The sequence below is a fragment of the Papaver somniferum genome, chromosome 7 (assembly GCF_003573695.1).
Source record: "Papaver somniferum cultivar HN1 chromosome 7, ASM357369v1, whole genome shotgun sequence".
NCBI lineage: Eukaryota > Viridiplantae > Streptophyta > Magnoliopsida > Ranunculales > Papaveraceae > Papaver > Papaver somniferum.
In genome coordinates, this window is record NC_039364.1 from 108,123,495 (window position 1) to 108,142,201 (window position 18,707).

The window sequence follows — 18,707 nt, forward strand, 5'->3', positions numbered from 1 at the left end:
TCATATTGCTCTGCAGCTCCACTTCTCCTAGTATGAGGATTGTTACTCAAATTCTCGCATCACCTGTCTATATTTGTGAGCTACTGTTATGAGTGCTGGTTCACCTCCGACTATTGCTAGAACCAACAGGAGTCTCATTTCCATTGTGCTTGCAATCTCTAACTACCTGCAACTACAGACTTTCTCTGCACCAACTAGTTCGGCAATACTATCTCAACTACTCCTACAGATGCTTGTTTACACCTGCTATTTCTCAAGATGTTCCTGAAACGCCAACTGCCTTGCTTGCTGCATCGCTATTTCACTTGCGCCATCTCAGGTATGAGCTCCGTGGTATTGCTACAAATAACTACCCACTGCAACATTCCTTTTATTTGCATCAAATACTACTGTTGCACCAACTGCTCATGCTTAGTGTCCAAAGTTTGTGTGTGTGTGGTTCTCTACTTCCTGTGTGTGTTATTCTCTACACCAACACTTCTTATTCTGCCAACTTCTACTGTATCTCCTGCTACAGTCGTGTTTCGTCTGCAACAACCACTACCAGCCTACTATATTTTGTTTTTTGTGTGTGAAAAGTTGTAACCGTGCCTGCAGCTTTTAGTTCCCAACTTGGGTGTTTCTACTGTTGGTATTTGCTGCTTTATTCCTTGCTGGTTTGTGTGTGAGTGTGTGAGTTGTGAATGCAATCTCAAGTTGTCTTTTACAGACCACTTAAGATTGAGTGAGGGTAATAACATAGAGTGTGTGAGTTGTGAATGTGTTGTGTGTGTGCAGTATGTACGTGTGACACTAATGTGGATAAGAGAGAATTGAGTCTGGGTATATATCCTCAAGTCTGTCATGTAACTCAATAATCTTTCTCTTAATCAATTAATTATCAAACCGTTCTCAGTAATCATGTAGACATTCGATTTATCGAATGCTATCAGGAACGACATATCAACAAATTTTAAAAAATATCAAACCTCTTGTTTGAACGTACGCTTACTTTCTCTTCTTTCCACGGAAAAATACATGCACCAATAAATATAGATGTCATTAATTTCTTACTGATCACCAAAATATAGATGTCATTAATTTCTTACTGATCACCAAAATTAAGTAAGAACCAAAAACTGAAAGATCAAAGATGGGAAAGATTAATGCCACTTTGGACTCGATCTCATTTGAAAACTTAATGGAAGAAAAAAAGTGAAAGGAAACGGTTTTCTCCTGGTTATCTCCTAATTTGAAGACATGCCTCTCATTCTCTAGTCTCTACCAAAAGAATCGTCCCTGCATCAAACTTCGATGTCTTTTGTACACCGAAGAAACATGTCTTTTGGGAAGTGGGGTGTCCTTCCTTTTAACTTTGGACTCACTTGGTCAAAAGGTGTCTCAACCTAAAAACACGAAGAGGTGTATAATTGTGAATAGTTTTGTTAGATGATTCGGTGCTGACATGTAAATTGTACGTGATGTGGCATAACCACGAGTCAAAATGATTGTAATGCAGCCACATCAGCATAAAGATCCTCCTTTATATAAGAAGAAATTGATATTAATGGAAAAATACCTAGCAGTGTGTTCCCGAGGCTTATGTGTCTCCATTGCTGCATTCATTACTTCGAAAACGATTTAGCTTACACAGATGACAGATGCATTAGGCAAGTACTTATTTAGAGAACTGGTTTTACGACCCTGCTACATACCCCGATGTATCCCCATGATGTGGCAACACCTCCCTTCTTCTTGAGCAAACAGGGGTCCATTAGTGGTGGATTGGGCCACTAATGATGCGATGACACATCGTGGGGCAACAAATTAGGGGTATAAAGCATTTTCCCTGGTTTTATTTAGAGAACTGGCTTGTTAAGAATGAAGGCCACTACTGAAAAAGCACACATGGTAGAACGATATATATGTCGCAACCATGAGTTATTACTTGGAGACCTGGCTTTATCGGTCAGAAGATTAGTACACATTGGTCTGTTCAAGTAGTCATCGATTGATGATGAACCTTGACTGAACAAAAGCGCACACATAACAAATAACAAACAGACTGTTGTGTGCCAGACTGTTTAGGACGGCAAACAGTGTGCCGGCTGAGTGGATCTTCCATTTGGAATCTCACTCCCGCTATGGGCTAATTGTTTATAAAACTCAGCTGCTCTATCAAAATAATTCATAGCTGTTATAGGGCCTGTGGCCCATGGATGTGCGGTCCATTAGATGACTAGGCTTTCCCTTTCCTATATATATAAAGAACATTGTATTATGTAATCCCTGATGCCTCTCTCCTCCTTCTCTATCTTTATCTCTATCTCTTGCTTTAACTAAATCGATACTGCAAAATGTTATCATGCACGAGCTTTTCCCTATCGCTAAAGAAATAATTTTTTGTTTTTTGGGTTCTCATGGATTTTTTTATTTTTGATTAATCATCCATGAGAAACTTGCAAATGGAAGTTTAGGTCATATGTAATTAGGAATTTGGGGGTCTTGATTTGTAATTATAATTAGGGATTTGGAAAAATCCTTCTTTTGAATCCGTGGAAGAAAGATCCTCGAGAAAGTCTCCTTGGGAAAGTGATGGAAGTTGCCGCAATTTTTTTTTGTGAAACCGGGAATCTCCGCCTCTTTCCGTTTTGTATCTCCATTATAAGATTATCGCAAGAGACTATAAAGTTCCAGAAATCTCCGTGATGGTCTCACTGGATCTGTACCTCTGTTCTTGGATGGAATATCAAAAGGTATCCCAACAAACTTCAAAACAAAATGTTGTTTACGTGTTTGTTTTCCTTCCATGCATATATGTGAAGTTATAATGGTGGCTCTCTTATATTTAATTGATGATTGATATGTTCATTTGTATCACATGTATGAAACGAAATTGATGCACATGTTTCTATGATTTGTCTATGAAATTGATGCACACACTATGACGATTTAGTACCCATGATGGTTTGTCCTATGATTCTACCATGATGATTGTTTTTCTTTATTTTTTCTTTTTTCCTAGCTACATGAATCTTCATGACATTTTGAAGATGTCACATGAGTATCTTTCTTTCAATATTTTATCATCACATGAATGTCTGTTTTTCTCATACATTTTGATAATTGTGATTGTGACGTTTCATTTTTCGCAATAAGTCTGTATAGGGGTGTAAATTTTGCCCGGCAGTCCGAGGCCCAGTACCGTCCGCCCTGTCCCATGACAGCCCATGGGTGACCGTGGCCCTTTACGGGCTGGCCCGACCTAGCCCATTTAACTAAGAGGGCGGGCACCGGCCACAATTCAAATTTTCTTGCCCGGCCCAATACCCTCCCTATTATCCCGTCAATGCTACCCGTCATGTTAGCCCGCCAGTGTTATCCATTTACCTAGCCTAAGTGACTGTTCTCATTTGTTTTATCTTAGAATATACTTGTTACATATACTTAATACAGTCAGCCCTCATAGTTTTCATATGTATTTCTTAAATTTTATTCCATTGGAGTCTAATTTTGTTAACCATATAGAGAAAATATTGAGCAAAATCTAAGGCAGTTTCCTTTTCTGATGATTCAATTCAGGAAAAATTATAGGAAGTTTGGTTTATCTTATTCCCATCTCAATTCTCGTATTTGATTATTAATTTTAAGTAAAACTTGTGTATTATTACTATTTTCTTTTTCTTTTTAACAATATATATGTATAATATATATATTTGTTTGTAATATTCAAGGCCCTCCCGACCCTATCCGCCCGAGCCCAAATTACAAAACAGGCTTGAGTAGGCCATGGGTACTAACTGTAGATAAATAACCCTCCCCGCCCGGCCCTTTTAATTTCATGAATAAGAGATGTTCCGTCTCGCCCTATACCGTCCCATTTAATAAATAGGTCGGGCTGCCCGGTCCGTCCCAATTTACACCCCTAAGTCTGTATCATATCCGTTTTTTTTTTATTTAAAAAGAATGAATTTATTTTATTGTTCATCTTTAATGATCATTGTTATTATCTGCTATTCATACTTTAATTAAGAAATAAAAAGAAAAAATCATGTGCGTTACTGTACATACCTTTCAAATCTTTTAATTTGCATTGGATGATCTCTCCGGTCCATGGTTTTCTCTTGTCTCCCAAGAAGCCATACTGATTGTCCTATGTACTTTCGGAAAATAATATATATATATATATTTTGTCCGTTTGTGATATGTATATGCCCTCATTTTCATCCCACGCCGTGTCCATGACCTGTGATACGGCGAAGAAAATCTTTGTTGTCTGCTGTGGATGCTGCCTGTTCGCGGCGAATGAAAAATTTGTCCCCGGTCTCACCTAGTCCGATTCAACCTGTACCCACCGTGTGTTCAGTTCTGATCCGGTTTGGGTCGTGCACGACTAAGACTGTTTCGTCTTTGTCTATATACAATGGGTACCAAAGTGTGAGGTATGTAACTAATGTGGGGTCTTTACAATGAATTTTTGTTAGGCTTATTTATCGGTTTTTAAGAATATGCCTAATTCTATTTTTTATCCCCTTAAGATAAGTTCATATCATATAAACAATCTATTTAAACTATGACGGTTGATCTCGGCCATTAAGAATTTTGGTCTTGTTATTATTTTGTTCTCTTGAATATGATATTGGTTATAGTTGATTATGTCTTTTGTTCAATTTGTTGTACCAACTCGATTTCAATGTATCCATTTGGGTTTTAGAAGTACTTGATTGAACACTATTATTGCAAACTTGATTTTTCTCCCCAAATTTGAATTCTGTGGGATGTAATCCACTAGCTCGACTATTAAGAGTCGGTATTTTCAAAAGATACGTTGCAAATAAAATCACATGTATTCCAAATTTTGTGGAAGAACTCACAAAAGATGATGAGTCAGAAAATTTCCATTTCTCTACTTCATCCATGATACTAACGAACCAGTATATGTTGAAATATGACAACAAGAGAACTATCTTTAGTAATCTATTCAACCTAAAGTAATTGGTTGACATGGGTAGTGAGATTCTCTTGGCTTATTGAGATAAAGAAATTTCTCAAATTAAGCTAAATGTAGCAAAATTGAAAATGGAAAGAACCCCGAAGTAATAAGGGTTAGACGTAATGACCCATATAAAGCATGTAAAAAGGGACATATATATCATGAGACAAAGATGTATTTTTCCCCAGTAGTAATGACACCAAAGTACAGGTATCAGCTGAATATGAGATAAAGCTAAGATGTAATTCTAGCTCCCATCATAAATGAAAGAGTTGGAAATGCATCTGGTCATAGATGTCGATATATACAATGTAATGTGTGTATCATAGTAGCAACCAATTTTCACATCAACTTTAATGGCAATAAGAACTTTGCCGGGCCAATTGACTATCTTGTTCAGATGAACTAGATCCAATATCTGCACTTATGGAATGAAAACAAGAGACATAAATTCTCTAAATCACCTGAGATATATTGGGTGAAACGTAATATATATTCACTCTAAAGTAGTTGAGTTGAATCCCAATTTTGTTACGTAATAAGGCCACACCACTTATTAAAACTTTCAAGGCCCAAATGTCTAAATGATAGTTGCTTTTCTTCCACTAATTTAAGGAATTTAAACTAGTTGTTGAATTATTTCCTTATAATCGGACTAAGAGGATTGGATCATCGAGAGAAGCACTGCTCAAAATTTTTTTTCAAGATAGAACAAAGACGTCACAAAATCTCTACATGCACCAAGAGATAATCACACCTTGTTAAATTCCACAGAAACCCATGCAAGGGGATATCATGTGGAAACTCACAATGATGAGAATGTAATTGAATGCATCTTTTATAGTCTCTAATGTATTAGAGAAACTAGTGAGTCAATTTAGTAAAATGTGAATCACTATATTATTAATTTGGATTATTGAATCCATATTGACTCCGACGATGAAATGTTGGAAATTGACTCATACAGACTTTGACATAACCATAAAGGCACTTTGGTTGTGACATGATGTTTCGTTTTGAAAGGACTCTTACGTACATCGCTGTGTTTGAGTGGACGAGACAACGAGAAAAAGATTGACAGAATGCGAAGTAATTAACGGCATATCCCTCAATAAGTGTTTTCTAAAGTACCAGATGCATAACCCCCTCCTCCCTCCCATTATGCTTTTAAGTAAGAGAGCATATCACTCATTTTACAAATTCTTAAGTAAAACAGGATAGAGACCATCCTAAGATGCAAATGGTAAACAATCCATATTACAAAGATAACAAGGTGAAATTTAGAAATACGGACCATTTAAGTGACTTATGGATCTGGTGAATGTTTTGACATTTTGGACTAGTTATAGTTCCCAAGAAATTTGCGTTTGAAACTTCCTAGCACATATAACACAATGCAAAGTGCAAGGCTCACCACCCTTGTTAATGCTAGAGAATTTACATCAAAAGGTCTTGATGAATATTGCATGTTTAATAGGATCAATATAGAGCATCTTATACCCAATGGTCTCACAGAGGCTACCATCAAAGGTTACAGATGGTGCCTAAGGAATAGGTAATGCGTACTAACCTACCTTTTATTGCTTTGGGGATATGCAATATTACGCGCATCTTTACTTAATTCGTTTTAAACCCCAATACTAGTCAACCTTTTTTGCGTACCAGTTGGTAACTGGATTTAAGCCTGACATTCGTGTTCTTACGTATTTTTGGTTGCACTACACATGTGCCATTACGATTCCACATCGTACTATGATGGGTCTTCAAAACTGTTAAGTTATGTTGTAAATGAGTTCCCAAAAATTATCCGCATTTTTAAAATCTTTGGCAGGAGATCTCTTACCGCTAGATTTGCGGGTTGGCATTTTAATGAGACAGTCTTCCCGTCGTTAGAGGGAGATAAGAAAACATATTTTCTAAGGGAACGACATGAATTGTCGTGGTGTGTTCCCACTGTGTCTCATATTGATTTTTTCACTCCACAAATGTAAATGTGAAGTGACAAAGAATAATCGATTTTCAGAATGTACACTGATGTCGCTAAAGTGACAAGATCACAACTGCAAAAATTCCTGCAAGGTTAGAAATCCTCAGTATGGGGTACACCATAGACTAAGGTGTTGCAACTACACTTGGTGGAAGTGTATTTGAGGCCGTGGCTCCATAAAGGAAGATGGAGAGACCACCAGGTTCGATCAATGCTCACCTAGAAAGGAAGTAGATGAGTAAGGCACAACCTAATTTGTATCATTAATGAAATCATCTCATTTGATTGTCTCTGACTATGTCCATGAATCAATACTGGAGGACGCTCCGAAGTTCTAAATGATTCTGAAGAACAATAAAATCCTGACGGATTATGAGAATGCACATGAGTCAATAGAAGGATCATGCGTGCACAATGATGATACAATCCATAAATAGTTGCTCCAGAAGTAGAGCACAATGAGATCGAACCATGCTTTATTTTGATTAATTTCAAATAAATAGCATATGTGGCCTACACAATCCAGGTAGAACTTAGTTCTTTGGAAAATATACAGGTATTTGGTGTGGTAGTGCTAACAACCAAGTGTAAAGCCTATTGGACATACATAATCAATTTGTCATAAAGCATAACGAGAAGAAAGTAGTCTTAAAGTACAAAGACTCGCCTTGTGGCGCGAGGTTTCTCACAAAGCCATGGAATTGTTCTCTTGTAATGAACGTTTTAGAGTTCCGCTACTTAGTTAACTTGGTAATTTAAAAAGGACTTGAAATGCAACATATGTATGTAGTTGTTACGTATCTCTGAAAGAATCAAGAGATAGAAGATATTTCCAAAAGTACTTGATAGACTTTTGTTGCCCAAACCAAATGACTCTAAACCACAAAGTGCGTTTACAATTAGATAGAATGCTCAATTATAGATTCAAGCAATCAAGCGGATGTCGTATACCCGTCTAAGTGGCTATTTGATTTGGAGGGGATAGACAAGTAAGTTATTTTTCCTTGCGTATTCATAAGAAAGTTCCTGATTTGGAATTGTAGCTATTTATGTTGATGGTACAGACATGATGTGTACTCTTGATGTAATAAGAGACCTTAAAATCTATTTAAAATTCGAATTTGAGATGAAAAATATAGGGAAAGCTCGATCGAATACTGAGCTTGTGGTATATTATTCCACCAGTTTGCATATGTCTAAAGCTGTCAAGCAACTTAACAAAGACATGCATCCTTATAGCACTCCCATGATTAGTCGAGGTTCAAATGTAAGTAAGTAACCATTTCGTCCAAAAGGAATATGACGAAAATGTGTTGGGAGATGAAATTCCCATATCTAGGTACAATAGACGCATTGTTGTACTTAGTATAATAATGTACTCGATTAAATTTTACATCGTCAGGGAACTTGTTAACTAGATATAGCTCCGCGCCAACACAACGTCATTGGAATGGTATAGTGAATGTAATCATGTACTTAAAAGTAACCATTTACATTAATTTGTTTTATCCCTACAAAGACATTAAAAGGAATGCTAATGAAAGTGAAATCCAAAAGTTGTTGATTATGAAGGAACAATAATCTCTTCTCCAACGAAAGTAATCAGAGGGAGATATGGTAGATTATATTCTAAGTCATTACGAATATTCAGTTTCGAAAAATAAATGACTAAAGGAACTGTCTGGAACAACTCTGAAAGTAATCAGGGGGAGATGCCGACATTAGGGGGAGGATCCAAGGATATGATGTCGACATATTTTACTTCGAAATTGAAGTTGTGTTGTACTCTTTTTCCCTTCGATCGAGAATATTTTTTCCCAAAGGGTTTTGTTACTCGACAAGGTTTTTAGCAAGACAACACTAAAAGCATTAAGTATCGTTGAATACATAAAGATCGCGTTGAAAATATCTGAATCAAAGAAATGAAACGTGATAGTATGTTAAGCAACGTAACTTCCAGAATCAACAACAGGGTCTTACAAACATTCAAGTCACCAAAGTAAAGTGTGATAAACTCCTTTTGACTGCACTAGACTAATGAAAATTGTCTGACATCAGGGGGAGCATATAATGGTGTGTTGAACTATTTTCCTTCACCGAGGTTGCTTTTTCCCACAGGGTTTTGTTACTCGGCAAGGTTTTTAATGAGACAACATATTTGAGCCCAATTATCTTCTAAGTTTGCTTAATATTGTATTCTTTTTCTTTAGTTCAGGTTTTGTCCCTCTAGGTTTTCCTGACGAAGTTTTAACGAGGCAATTAACTTAGACTCGTCGATCTTTGAAGATCGTATTGCATGTGATGAACTACATGTAAAGTACGAGACAACATGTGAAGTACTACATGTGAAGAGTTGTATCAAGGTTTTTTCCAACTGGGGTTTTCCTTGTCAAAGTTTTAATGAGGCAATTGATTTCGGCACAAGTCATCAAGGAGAACGACATTTGAAGAACTATATGTGAAGCACTATGTATAAAGTTTTGTTTTGTTATTGAACCGCACAAGGGGGAGTGTTATAGGGCCTGTGGCCCATGGATGTGCGGTCCATTAGATGACTAGGTTTTCGCCTTCCTATATATAAAGAACATTGTATTATGTAATCCCTGATAGGGCTGAACATGGTTTCGGTTTTCCGCTGGAACCGGACCAAACCAGACCAATTAAGAAGAAACCAAACCGAACCATTTACTAATGGATTGGTTACGGTGTAGAAAGTGGAAAACCGATATTGTTGGTTTTGGTTTGGTTTGACCTCTAAAACCGAACCAAAAGCCATTGGAAAACCTATTAATTTTTAAACTTAGTTTCTACCGAGTATTAGATTCTACCCATTGATTTAGAGGATAAATAGAAACCCTAAATCTAATATGTCATTATGATACACTCCCTCTTTCTCTTTCTCCTTCTCTCAGTCGCCTCCTTTCTCCACCCCCAACTACAACTGCTGTTACTCGACTTTTTTCTTCCCGTCTTCCTTCTTTTTTATTTGTCAATAACTAAATTAAGATATATTATATATATTTTTTTGATCTCTAGAATTAGAGTAAGCTTTAACTATTCTTGATATTTTTATTTATTTATTGTTTTTGTCTGTAAATTTGTGTAAACCAATACTATCGGCAACTACGATTTTTTTTATCTGTAAATTTGTGTATTTTTTTTTTTTTTGGTTTGACATAATTATTGGTTAACCAAAAACCACTGGGACAAACCGAAACGAACTGGAACCAATGATTAATGGATTGGTTTGGTTTAGATTTTCCAAACCAAAATTGACCATGAACAGTCCTAATCCCTGATGCCTCTTTATCAAAGAAGAAGTTCTTCTCCTTCTCTATCTTTATCTCTATCTCTATCTCTTGCTTTAACCAAATCGATACTACAAAACTAGCTACATTGTAGTCAGGAGTCATTAATCCATGCGCCATATGTGCGTTCCCCAAACACCAAATTGGATACAGAGGATATAGCAGCTAGAAGAAAAGAAATAAACGGTTAGATCTCATCCACAGATGACTCGGTGTTTATACAGAGGATCTCCAACTCTTCCACCGCCTTCCCGGGTGTTTTCACCGTTCTAGTGTTCCAAACATAAAACAAATTAGAGCAAAGCCAAACCATCAGGGTTTAAGGGGTAAAAGCATGGAGATGCCTGCGGATGATTTTGAACGTCTCTTGTTCCTCGAACAGGCTCGCAAAAATTTGGAAAAAAATTAGTACAATTTTGATCATACCATTTCTTACTTACGCCTCATGATATATGAAATTTGATTTTCTTTTTAGAATCTCACCAAATGGGGAGGAGTATTATTGGAGTTATCCCAATTTCAAACTCTCGCCGAATCAAAGACCATGATATTAGGTATAACCTGGTTACACTTTTTTGTGAATTTGATTTGTCTGATGGAGTTCTACAAACACGAACAGTCTATCAGCATTGACTTGAGTCAAATTGATATCTGGCAGCAATAAGCTTCTAAGGTTATATACATTGTTTGATTTTATTATAATTTTGTAGCTGCTATATCCAAACTTGAGGAAGCGTTGTTAATCAATCCGTTAAAGCATGATGCAATTTGGTGTTTGGGGAATGCACATATGGTGCATGGATTAATGACTCCTGACTACAATGTAGCTAGGAATTATTTTGATAAAGCAGCTGAGTTTTATCAACAAGCAGTAGAGGAGGTATTGTTCATCTTATCATACTTTTTCGTTAGATTTGTGGATACTTTAATTTGTGGGTGTGCTCTGTTGAGTTGTCCTGTTTTATCTTGTAGGATCCAAACAATCAAATGTATTTCAAGTCTTTGCAATCAATTGCTATGGTAACTATATGTTTCTTGTCGCGCTATTGGAATTTTGTGTTAATTACTTCAAAGATATACCTGTGTGTGGATAACAGTCTGTGCAGAAGTTTAAATCCTGGTATCCATTGTGGATTCAATACTGTTGTTAGCTGGTGTGATTTTATTGATTGTTTCTTATCCATGACTGAGACTGAGTTTTTTGAGGTTTAAGGAGGGTTTGCTAGTACCTGTTGTTTTGTATGTAAATAGAATAAGACAGTGAATAGAAATAGTAGTCTGGATGATGACTTTTCAGCACATATCTTGCTGCTTGCTCCCTCTTGCAAGTGTTCTTGTATGGTTGGTCTGCGTTCACATTACCACTTACTCGTTGTTGATTTCTGCATTGAGTTTTTCAGTTTATAGTGATTTATTAACCTTTTCTTTTAGGCTCCGGAATTCCATACGGAGATCCATAAACAAGGTGTAGCCTAGCAGGCAGCAGGAGCAGGATCTTCTACTTCATATGCAAAGGTATGATGCTCTAACTTGGCTTCTCATTGCATTTCAAGAACGTCAACTGGAAGTTGATTTTCTGTACGTAACATAATTACATATCTCATTTCATCTGCGAAGCACTTCTTCTGGTAACTTCAGTAATTCTGCTGGGAGGCCTTTGTTACGATCACACTAGATGATAATGGGGATGGAGTGATAATAGTTAAGAAAGAAAATAATGATAAAAGATGAAAGCTAATGAAGAAAAAGGATGATAAAAGGGTTTATGGACGAACCCTAACGTCCAAGCTTATAGAGGAGCTTTAACCTCCGGCTTACTGAGGAGCCTAAACCTCCGAAGTAACAAAAATGTTAAGACTTCAAGTTTCTGATAATTTAATGCCTAGTTCTTTCATTCATTCAAACAACTTAAATAGAGATTACAGAAGACATGTCATATCCCACGTAACTTTGGATCCTATAAACTAGGAAGTAAACCTACTAACCCAACTAAACTCCTACTGACCTGGACTCCTAACTGATCACGTTCACCCTATTTATTCTCTAAACTTGCTGACATAACAAACCAAATTCAAATACTAAATAAATCAAAGGAACTAAAACAATAACCGTAACAGCCTTAAAATCTTCAAAGGACCCATTCTAAAGATCATATGCATTCAACCGTGAGCAAATAAGCCTAGTTAGGTATTGATTTCAGATTCATCATTTAAACTATCGCTAGCATACCTTATTTGTTAGATTGCATCTGTTTTTCAATATTATTAGTGCAGCTGTGGCACTAAACTTCACATATGCCCATGCATTCGGCTTTTACAATGATTTCTGGCCCATTGCAATCATTTTGATTCTTCTCTTTCAGGGCACCAAGAAAGAAAAAAACCATGATCTGACTTGATTTTGTTGGATGGGTTGTTCGTGCAATTGGTATCGGTGCCTGGGTTGGATTTTCAAGAAACCGGGCTCCTCCATCCCCAAGATATTGATTTGCAAGGTCAGATTATAGGTGTTAGAAATATATAATTGCAAGGTTCCCCTTTCACTCAGAGGTTCTTGGAGCGGGATTCATGCTATTCTCGCATTCATTTTTCTAGTTTCCAAGTGTTTAGTTTCAAGGAGCACAATTCATGGTGACTTTTTGTAAATCTAGTAAAGCGAGTAATTAAGGCTGTGAATGTTCTTTTAGTTCATGGATTCTAGTGTCACCATTTTATTTGAGGAATACATTTTGTGATCAACTTGACTTGCTATTAACAGTCACCTACGAGTTAACCTACCCTGGTGAAGATATTCCGCTGATTATGATCGTCGGATCTATATTAAGTTTTTTATCCTCTGTACCTAAGGCTTTTACTGCTGTTGTTGGTGTTTGATTAGGATTACTAGCTGGAAACAGTTATACCCAGGATTGAAAGTGAATGGATATTTGGGCCAGGGCAGCACTCCCAAACATAATTTCATATTAGTCAGGTACGAAAACTGCTTGCTGTTGTCATCTCCATCTTTAGAGGATATGTGCTGTCATGTCCACAAAGGAATGCACGAATATACACCCTAGGTTGTCAATCATCCTTCAATTTTGCTGGTTCTAATAAGCAGCCATGTCCTCTACCTGGTCCTGGATTTAGTGGGATGTCTTTTTTTTCTCCCCATTTTGAGTAAAAGTAATCGTAATCATCACGTATATTTGATTAGTTAAATAATTCTAAAGAGTGGATTTATCTTGATTTTACAAAGTCTTATGTGATTTTAATTTTTGCTTTTTAGAACACTACTCCTCAGGACCTCAGTGGTTTGTGCTTTGGTTGCTCTGTCTTAAATTCGACTTAATTACTGAGTACCTACTAATTTGGCTGGCTCATTTTCTTTTCCCAGTGATTTTCCTAGTTCATTTCTTCCTGATTTTTCAGTTTGCAGGGCCTTATGGGCTGCTAAGTTTTACCTCAATTTTAGTTGATTTAGATGTCTCTGTGTGAATAACTGCTGAAAGCAGTGCTTCGGTTCATGCTCTTTTCAAGTTGCATCTGGTCTCTAACAGGTAATGGTAAGAATATTGTTACACAACTAGACAATATTACCATGCTTTCCCAACTGATTTGACCTACATTGTTTGCCTAGTAACATGGTTTGCAACTTCGAATCTGCGATCAAATTAAATGGTCCAACAAGTATTGCTTCCTATTCTCTGCTTTTGATTATTTATGAAGGCAGGTGGAAGTCCTATTTGAAGGTTAGGCATTGTCGTATCTAGTAAATATTGTAGAACTGTACCTGAGTGGGTGCCTGCCTAGAAGCTATGCCATTGAGAATTTACTTAGTAGCTGTCTCTAAGTGGTAATAGTACTGTAGCAAGTGTCAGATTTATGCGGGACAGCTTGTGAATGCAGGAAAGATATCTTACCATACCAAACCAAACACAGATTTGTACAAACAAAGTTAATACAAAGGAGTGGCGAGGAAGAAGTTGTATCGGCTTTAGTCTGAAAGTGTTTTTGGTTTAAGATTATAGAGATTGTAAAGTAAGATTAGATTATAGACATTGTAGAGTTGTATCGGCATTAATCAAGGTTAACACATCATTGCCCACTTGGATTACACAACGCATTCTGTTAATGATTTTAATTTTATGCTTATAATGTTAGAAAACTCTGTTGGAGTGAGACTGACAGAGTATGCAAAGACGTTCCTCTTTAACAAATACGAATCTTCTCTGTAGTTCATTGGGTTAGCCTTTACTGATTGATTGGTTCTATTTTATGAGGTTCTTTCCAAAACCAATGGCTATAGGAAGTTGATACCTTAGGGGAGGAAGTGGAGATCTTTCATTCTGCAAAAAAAATTTATAGGCACGCTTTTTCTGAAAGAAGGGTCCTTAATTCTTAGCCAAAACGAAGAGATCTGCTGCATTAGAGGATTTAGGGGGAAGCTGCATTCGAGGATTCAGCCATGGACCAGTACCTTTAGGGGGATAAGAAGGCGCCTCAGCTCTGACAGTCTTATGGAATTCTTATTTTTTTTTATTGCTGTGTCTTTTTGGATTAATTGGCTCCCATGTATCTGTAGGGAAAGCTATTGACACCAATAATATCGATCCTCTCAATTAGATCGATCAAATTGGTGTGGACAATACAGAATTAATCAATAATTGTTGTTCAGTTGATCTGGAACTCGAGCTTTCAGTAGGTGATGAGATTCTGATCTTGTTAAGTATGATGTTGGGCTCTATTGTTCAGTTAAGTGGCTACATCAGTTCAGACATCATTTTAGGATGTCTTCACTGAATTCAAGGCTATAGTGGCTGTGGTTTTAGACTTGGTAAAGTTCTGTTTACTTGATGGAATTGCTCTTGCGACATGATATCGGTAAACATTAAAATTGCTCGGTAGTTGGTGGACAAACTCGTCAGCGTTTCAGGGGCTTTCTTAATTTTTGTGCAAAACCAATCAAGCATATGTTTGGATGGAGAAATTGATATTTTTGCTGCATGGATTCTAACTAAATTTTGATACAGTGAATAACCTTTCTAGGATACTGCATGGATTCTAACTAAATTTTGATACGATGAATCACCTTTCTAGGATATTGTTGTAAAGTTTCTATGCTAGCCTTGCACCTTCCAAATTTGTCCAAGAGCAATAGTATAAAGTTTCTGACATTCAATCATTTGAGAATTTGGTTTTTTTATGCATGTAGTGCATAATCCAATCTCTAAGACTTTGAAAAGAAGGAAGGGTAGAGAGCACCTTGGGGCAGAGACCAAAGCATACTGCTCTAGTAAAATCACATCGATTAAATGTTTTAGCGGCTAATCCACGCAATGAACATATATCATCAGACTAGTATCAAATTTAACCAAGTAAGCTTTCAGAGTTACGGATTAAATTTTTGAACTTTGAAAGGATATCCATGTGCCAAATCCTAAGCCATTGTTTTTGCTCTTGCTAAGAGCAATTCCGGCGGGACTCTCAAATCAACAAATTCACTCATTTACCCCGTAGAGTGGTAATGGCAAACGAGTAAAATGGATGGACAAATCCTCGAAAAAAAGGTTTGTCCATCAAGTCTCAGGTTGAGCCGATTGTCTCAACCTGAGAAGACGTATCAATTAGGGTCGTCCAGCCTCAATTGAGCCGAGGGATGACTCAAGTAAAGATGATCCTCGTCTCACATTGAGACGATCGTCCTTGGCCGAGCTGCCAACGACTAGTCTCATCTAGCGTCTTTGATTCTACCCCTCATAAATTGAACTAATTTCAACTCCAAAATCACACCTTCTAAACCCAGAACTTCTAACATTTTCACCTCAATTTTAATTTTTCAATCTCAAACTCCTAAATCTCAGTATTTGTAGAAAGAAACTCTCAAAATAATGACACCCAATCAGAAACACAAAATACTTCATCTCAAAAGTTCGCGGTCCAAAGTATAGTTTGGACGAAGATAAATCTATTTGCAGAGGTCACGTAGCATTTACGCTTGATCCAATCAATGGTGTTCAACAACCACATCATTCACTTTTGGGGAGCATTTTTACACAATTTTGTCAGAAAACTGGGAATCCAAAAAGTCGTGATGCTTCCGGGTTGTCAAGTCGTTTTGGTACAATTAGCAAAGACCTAAACAGTTGAGTAGCTTTGATGATGTAAATCAACCGACAACGAGGAAGCGGTGATACTGATGTCGATGTGGTAAGTTGCGTTTCAAATTGTTTTATCAATTAGTTATAATAGCTAATATATATATATTGTTAAAATTGCATCAACGGAAAATTCGAGAGGAATGACAAAGAACAAGAAATTCGAGTTTCAAGCACGAAGCATGCTTCCATATCCTTAGAAATCTGAATCGATATAACCCTGATCTTTTGGAAGGATATCAAGTGCCAAAGGAATCCCCTTATGAGACTGGTAAATCCCAACATGGTTCTCAAGGTTCTCCTTATTTTTCACCAGAAATAAACTCAAACACTGACCCCAGCACTGGTGGATCTATACATATAATTCTAGTCTGGGTGTTAATGGAAATGTTAATAGATGGGATGGGGTGGGTGTGAAAAAATGCAGCTCAAGATGCTGCACAATCATCAACTACAGAATTTCAACTTGCAAGATTTTTCTGAAAAAAAGAGACTAATATTGTTAAAATAGTTGAGCGTAAGAAAATGGCTTCAGAAATGAAGAAAGGTCGTAAGGAAGTTGAAAAAAAATATTTTTTATGCATACATGGGAGGAATAATGGGAATGGACACGAAAAATATGAATCGAGCACAACTGAAATTCTGGCAAGAAAATTTTGATGAAATTCAAGCACAGAAGGCACGATAACGCCCAAAAGCAGTTGGTGTTGATTCTGATGAGGAGGACACTTCGGATGAGGATACCAATATTGCCATTACACTGGCGTAGTAATTAGTTTTGAATACTGGATGTACTTTTTAGTTTAATTTCTGTGTAATATTTTGTTTTAGATTCAATTTAATTCTCTTTAGTTTGAGTTTCAATTCCAATGTTGGTTTTTCCAATTTGACCCTTAATTTCATTTTCAAATTTGTGTTCAACCAAATTTAAACAAATCACATTACATTAAAAGAAAGAAATTAAACCCTCACTAAAAGAAAAAAAACTAAACCCTTATAAAAGAAAGAAACTAAATTCTGTGAGGATTTCTTCTTCCAAATCATTCCACAAGTCTGCAGTGACATCCTCCCTTAGTCTTAAATGTAAGCCTCTATTTTGAATTCTCTCTTCTACCATTCTATCCTCTCTTGTGGGCATACCCCATGCGGGATGAACTTCTTTCCTCGGATCCTTATAACTTGTCCAACTTTTATCACGTCGAGTTTCCTCGATTACCATATTATGCAAAATAATGCAAGTGAGCATAATCCTGTTCATTTCTATTGGTTTAAACGAACGATATGATCCACAAATTATATGGAACTTCCTCCTAAGTGCTCGTCCGACATTATTCGTACACACCATCTGTTTTTTGTTAAATGACTTTTGGGCACTGACAAATTCCACTTGTTTGGGTACCTCAGCGTAAACTTGAACTAAAGTTGACCACGTTGCATAAATTCCGTCTGCCAGAAAATACCCCATGTTATTGTAATTGTCGTTGATAGTGAAATTAGCATCTGGAGCATTTTCATACTTCAATTTTTCGAACAATGGTGATTTTTGAAAGATATTGATGTCGTTGCTGCAACCCGGGATGTTAAAAAAAACATGTCATATCCAACAATCATAAGAAGCCGTCGCCTCCATTACCACTGTTGGTTTTTTATAGTGGCCCTTATATTGACCTTGTCAAGCATACATACATTCATGCCACACCCAATGCATGCAATCAAGGCTACCAGGCATTTCGGGAAAGCCTCTCTTCTTATTTTCAGCTAGTAGTCAGTCGAAATCATCTTGCGTTAGTTGTCATAAAAAACGTGGACCAAAATGGTTGACTACAATTTCGCAAAAAAAAAATTAGATTTCGGTATGTTGTTGGTTTGGCCATACGAATGTACTCATCAAAGGCATCCGCAGACACACCATAACCTAGAACCCTTAGGGATGCAGTGAACTTTCGTTCAGGACTGTGTCCTCGTATGTATCGTGCATCAAATTGATAGTTGAAAATCCACATAACTAAGTGTTGTGTCATGTAATAGCGACGCTGAAAATCTTGATCAGAGTACAGACTGAAAAAGCGGGGGTCTAACAACCTCACCCAATATTTCGCTTAGTAATCTGTATGGACTAACTCCAATATACTTTTTAAGAGAATCAACTAGACATTCAGACTCAATCTACGAAAAGTATATCAAAGAGTTATATCTCAATTTCTTGATTCAATCCCAACTCAAACAAATAGAAATCTGCGAGTCTGATTGAATACAAGAGAAATAACTTGAACGGTACCAAAGACCAATGTTCAAGGATCAATC

The 18,707-nt window shown here is 36.8% G+C and overlaps 1 protein-coding gene across 1 annotated transcript; it reads left to right on the plus strand.

Moving 5' to 3' along the window:
- Window positions 1-10,410: 10,410 nt before the first annotated feature.
- On the plus strand, window positions 10,411-12,957 carry LOC113292891 (mitochondrial import receptor subunit TOM20-like). The gene is made up of 5 exons (XM_026541712.1): window positions 10,411-10,821; window positions 10,978-11,147; window positions 11,240-11,287; window positions 11,699-11,782; window positions 12,630-12,957. Exons 1-4 carry the CDS (start codon window positions 10,812-10,814, stop codon window positions 11,741-11,743), a joined length of 273 nt encoding a protein of 90 aa, XP_026397497.1. The 5' UTR covers window positions 10,411-10,811; the 3' UTR covers window positions 11,744-11,782; window positions 12,630-12,957.
- Window positions 12,958-18,707: the final 5,750 nt, after the last annotated feature.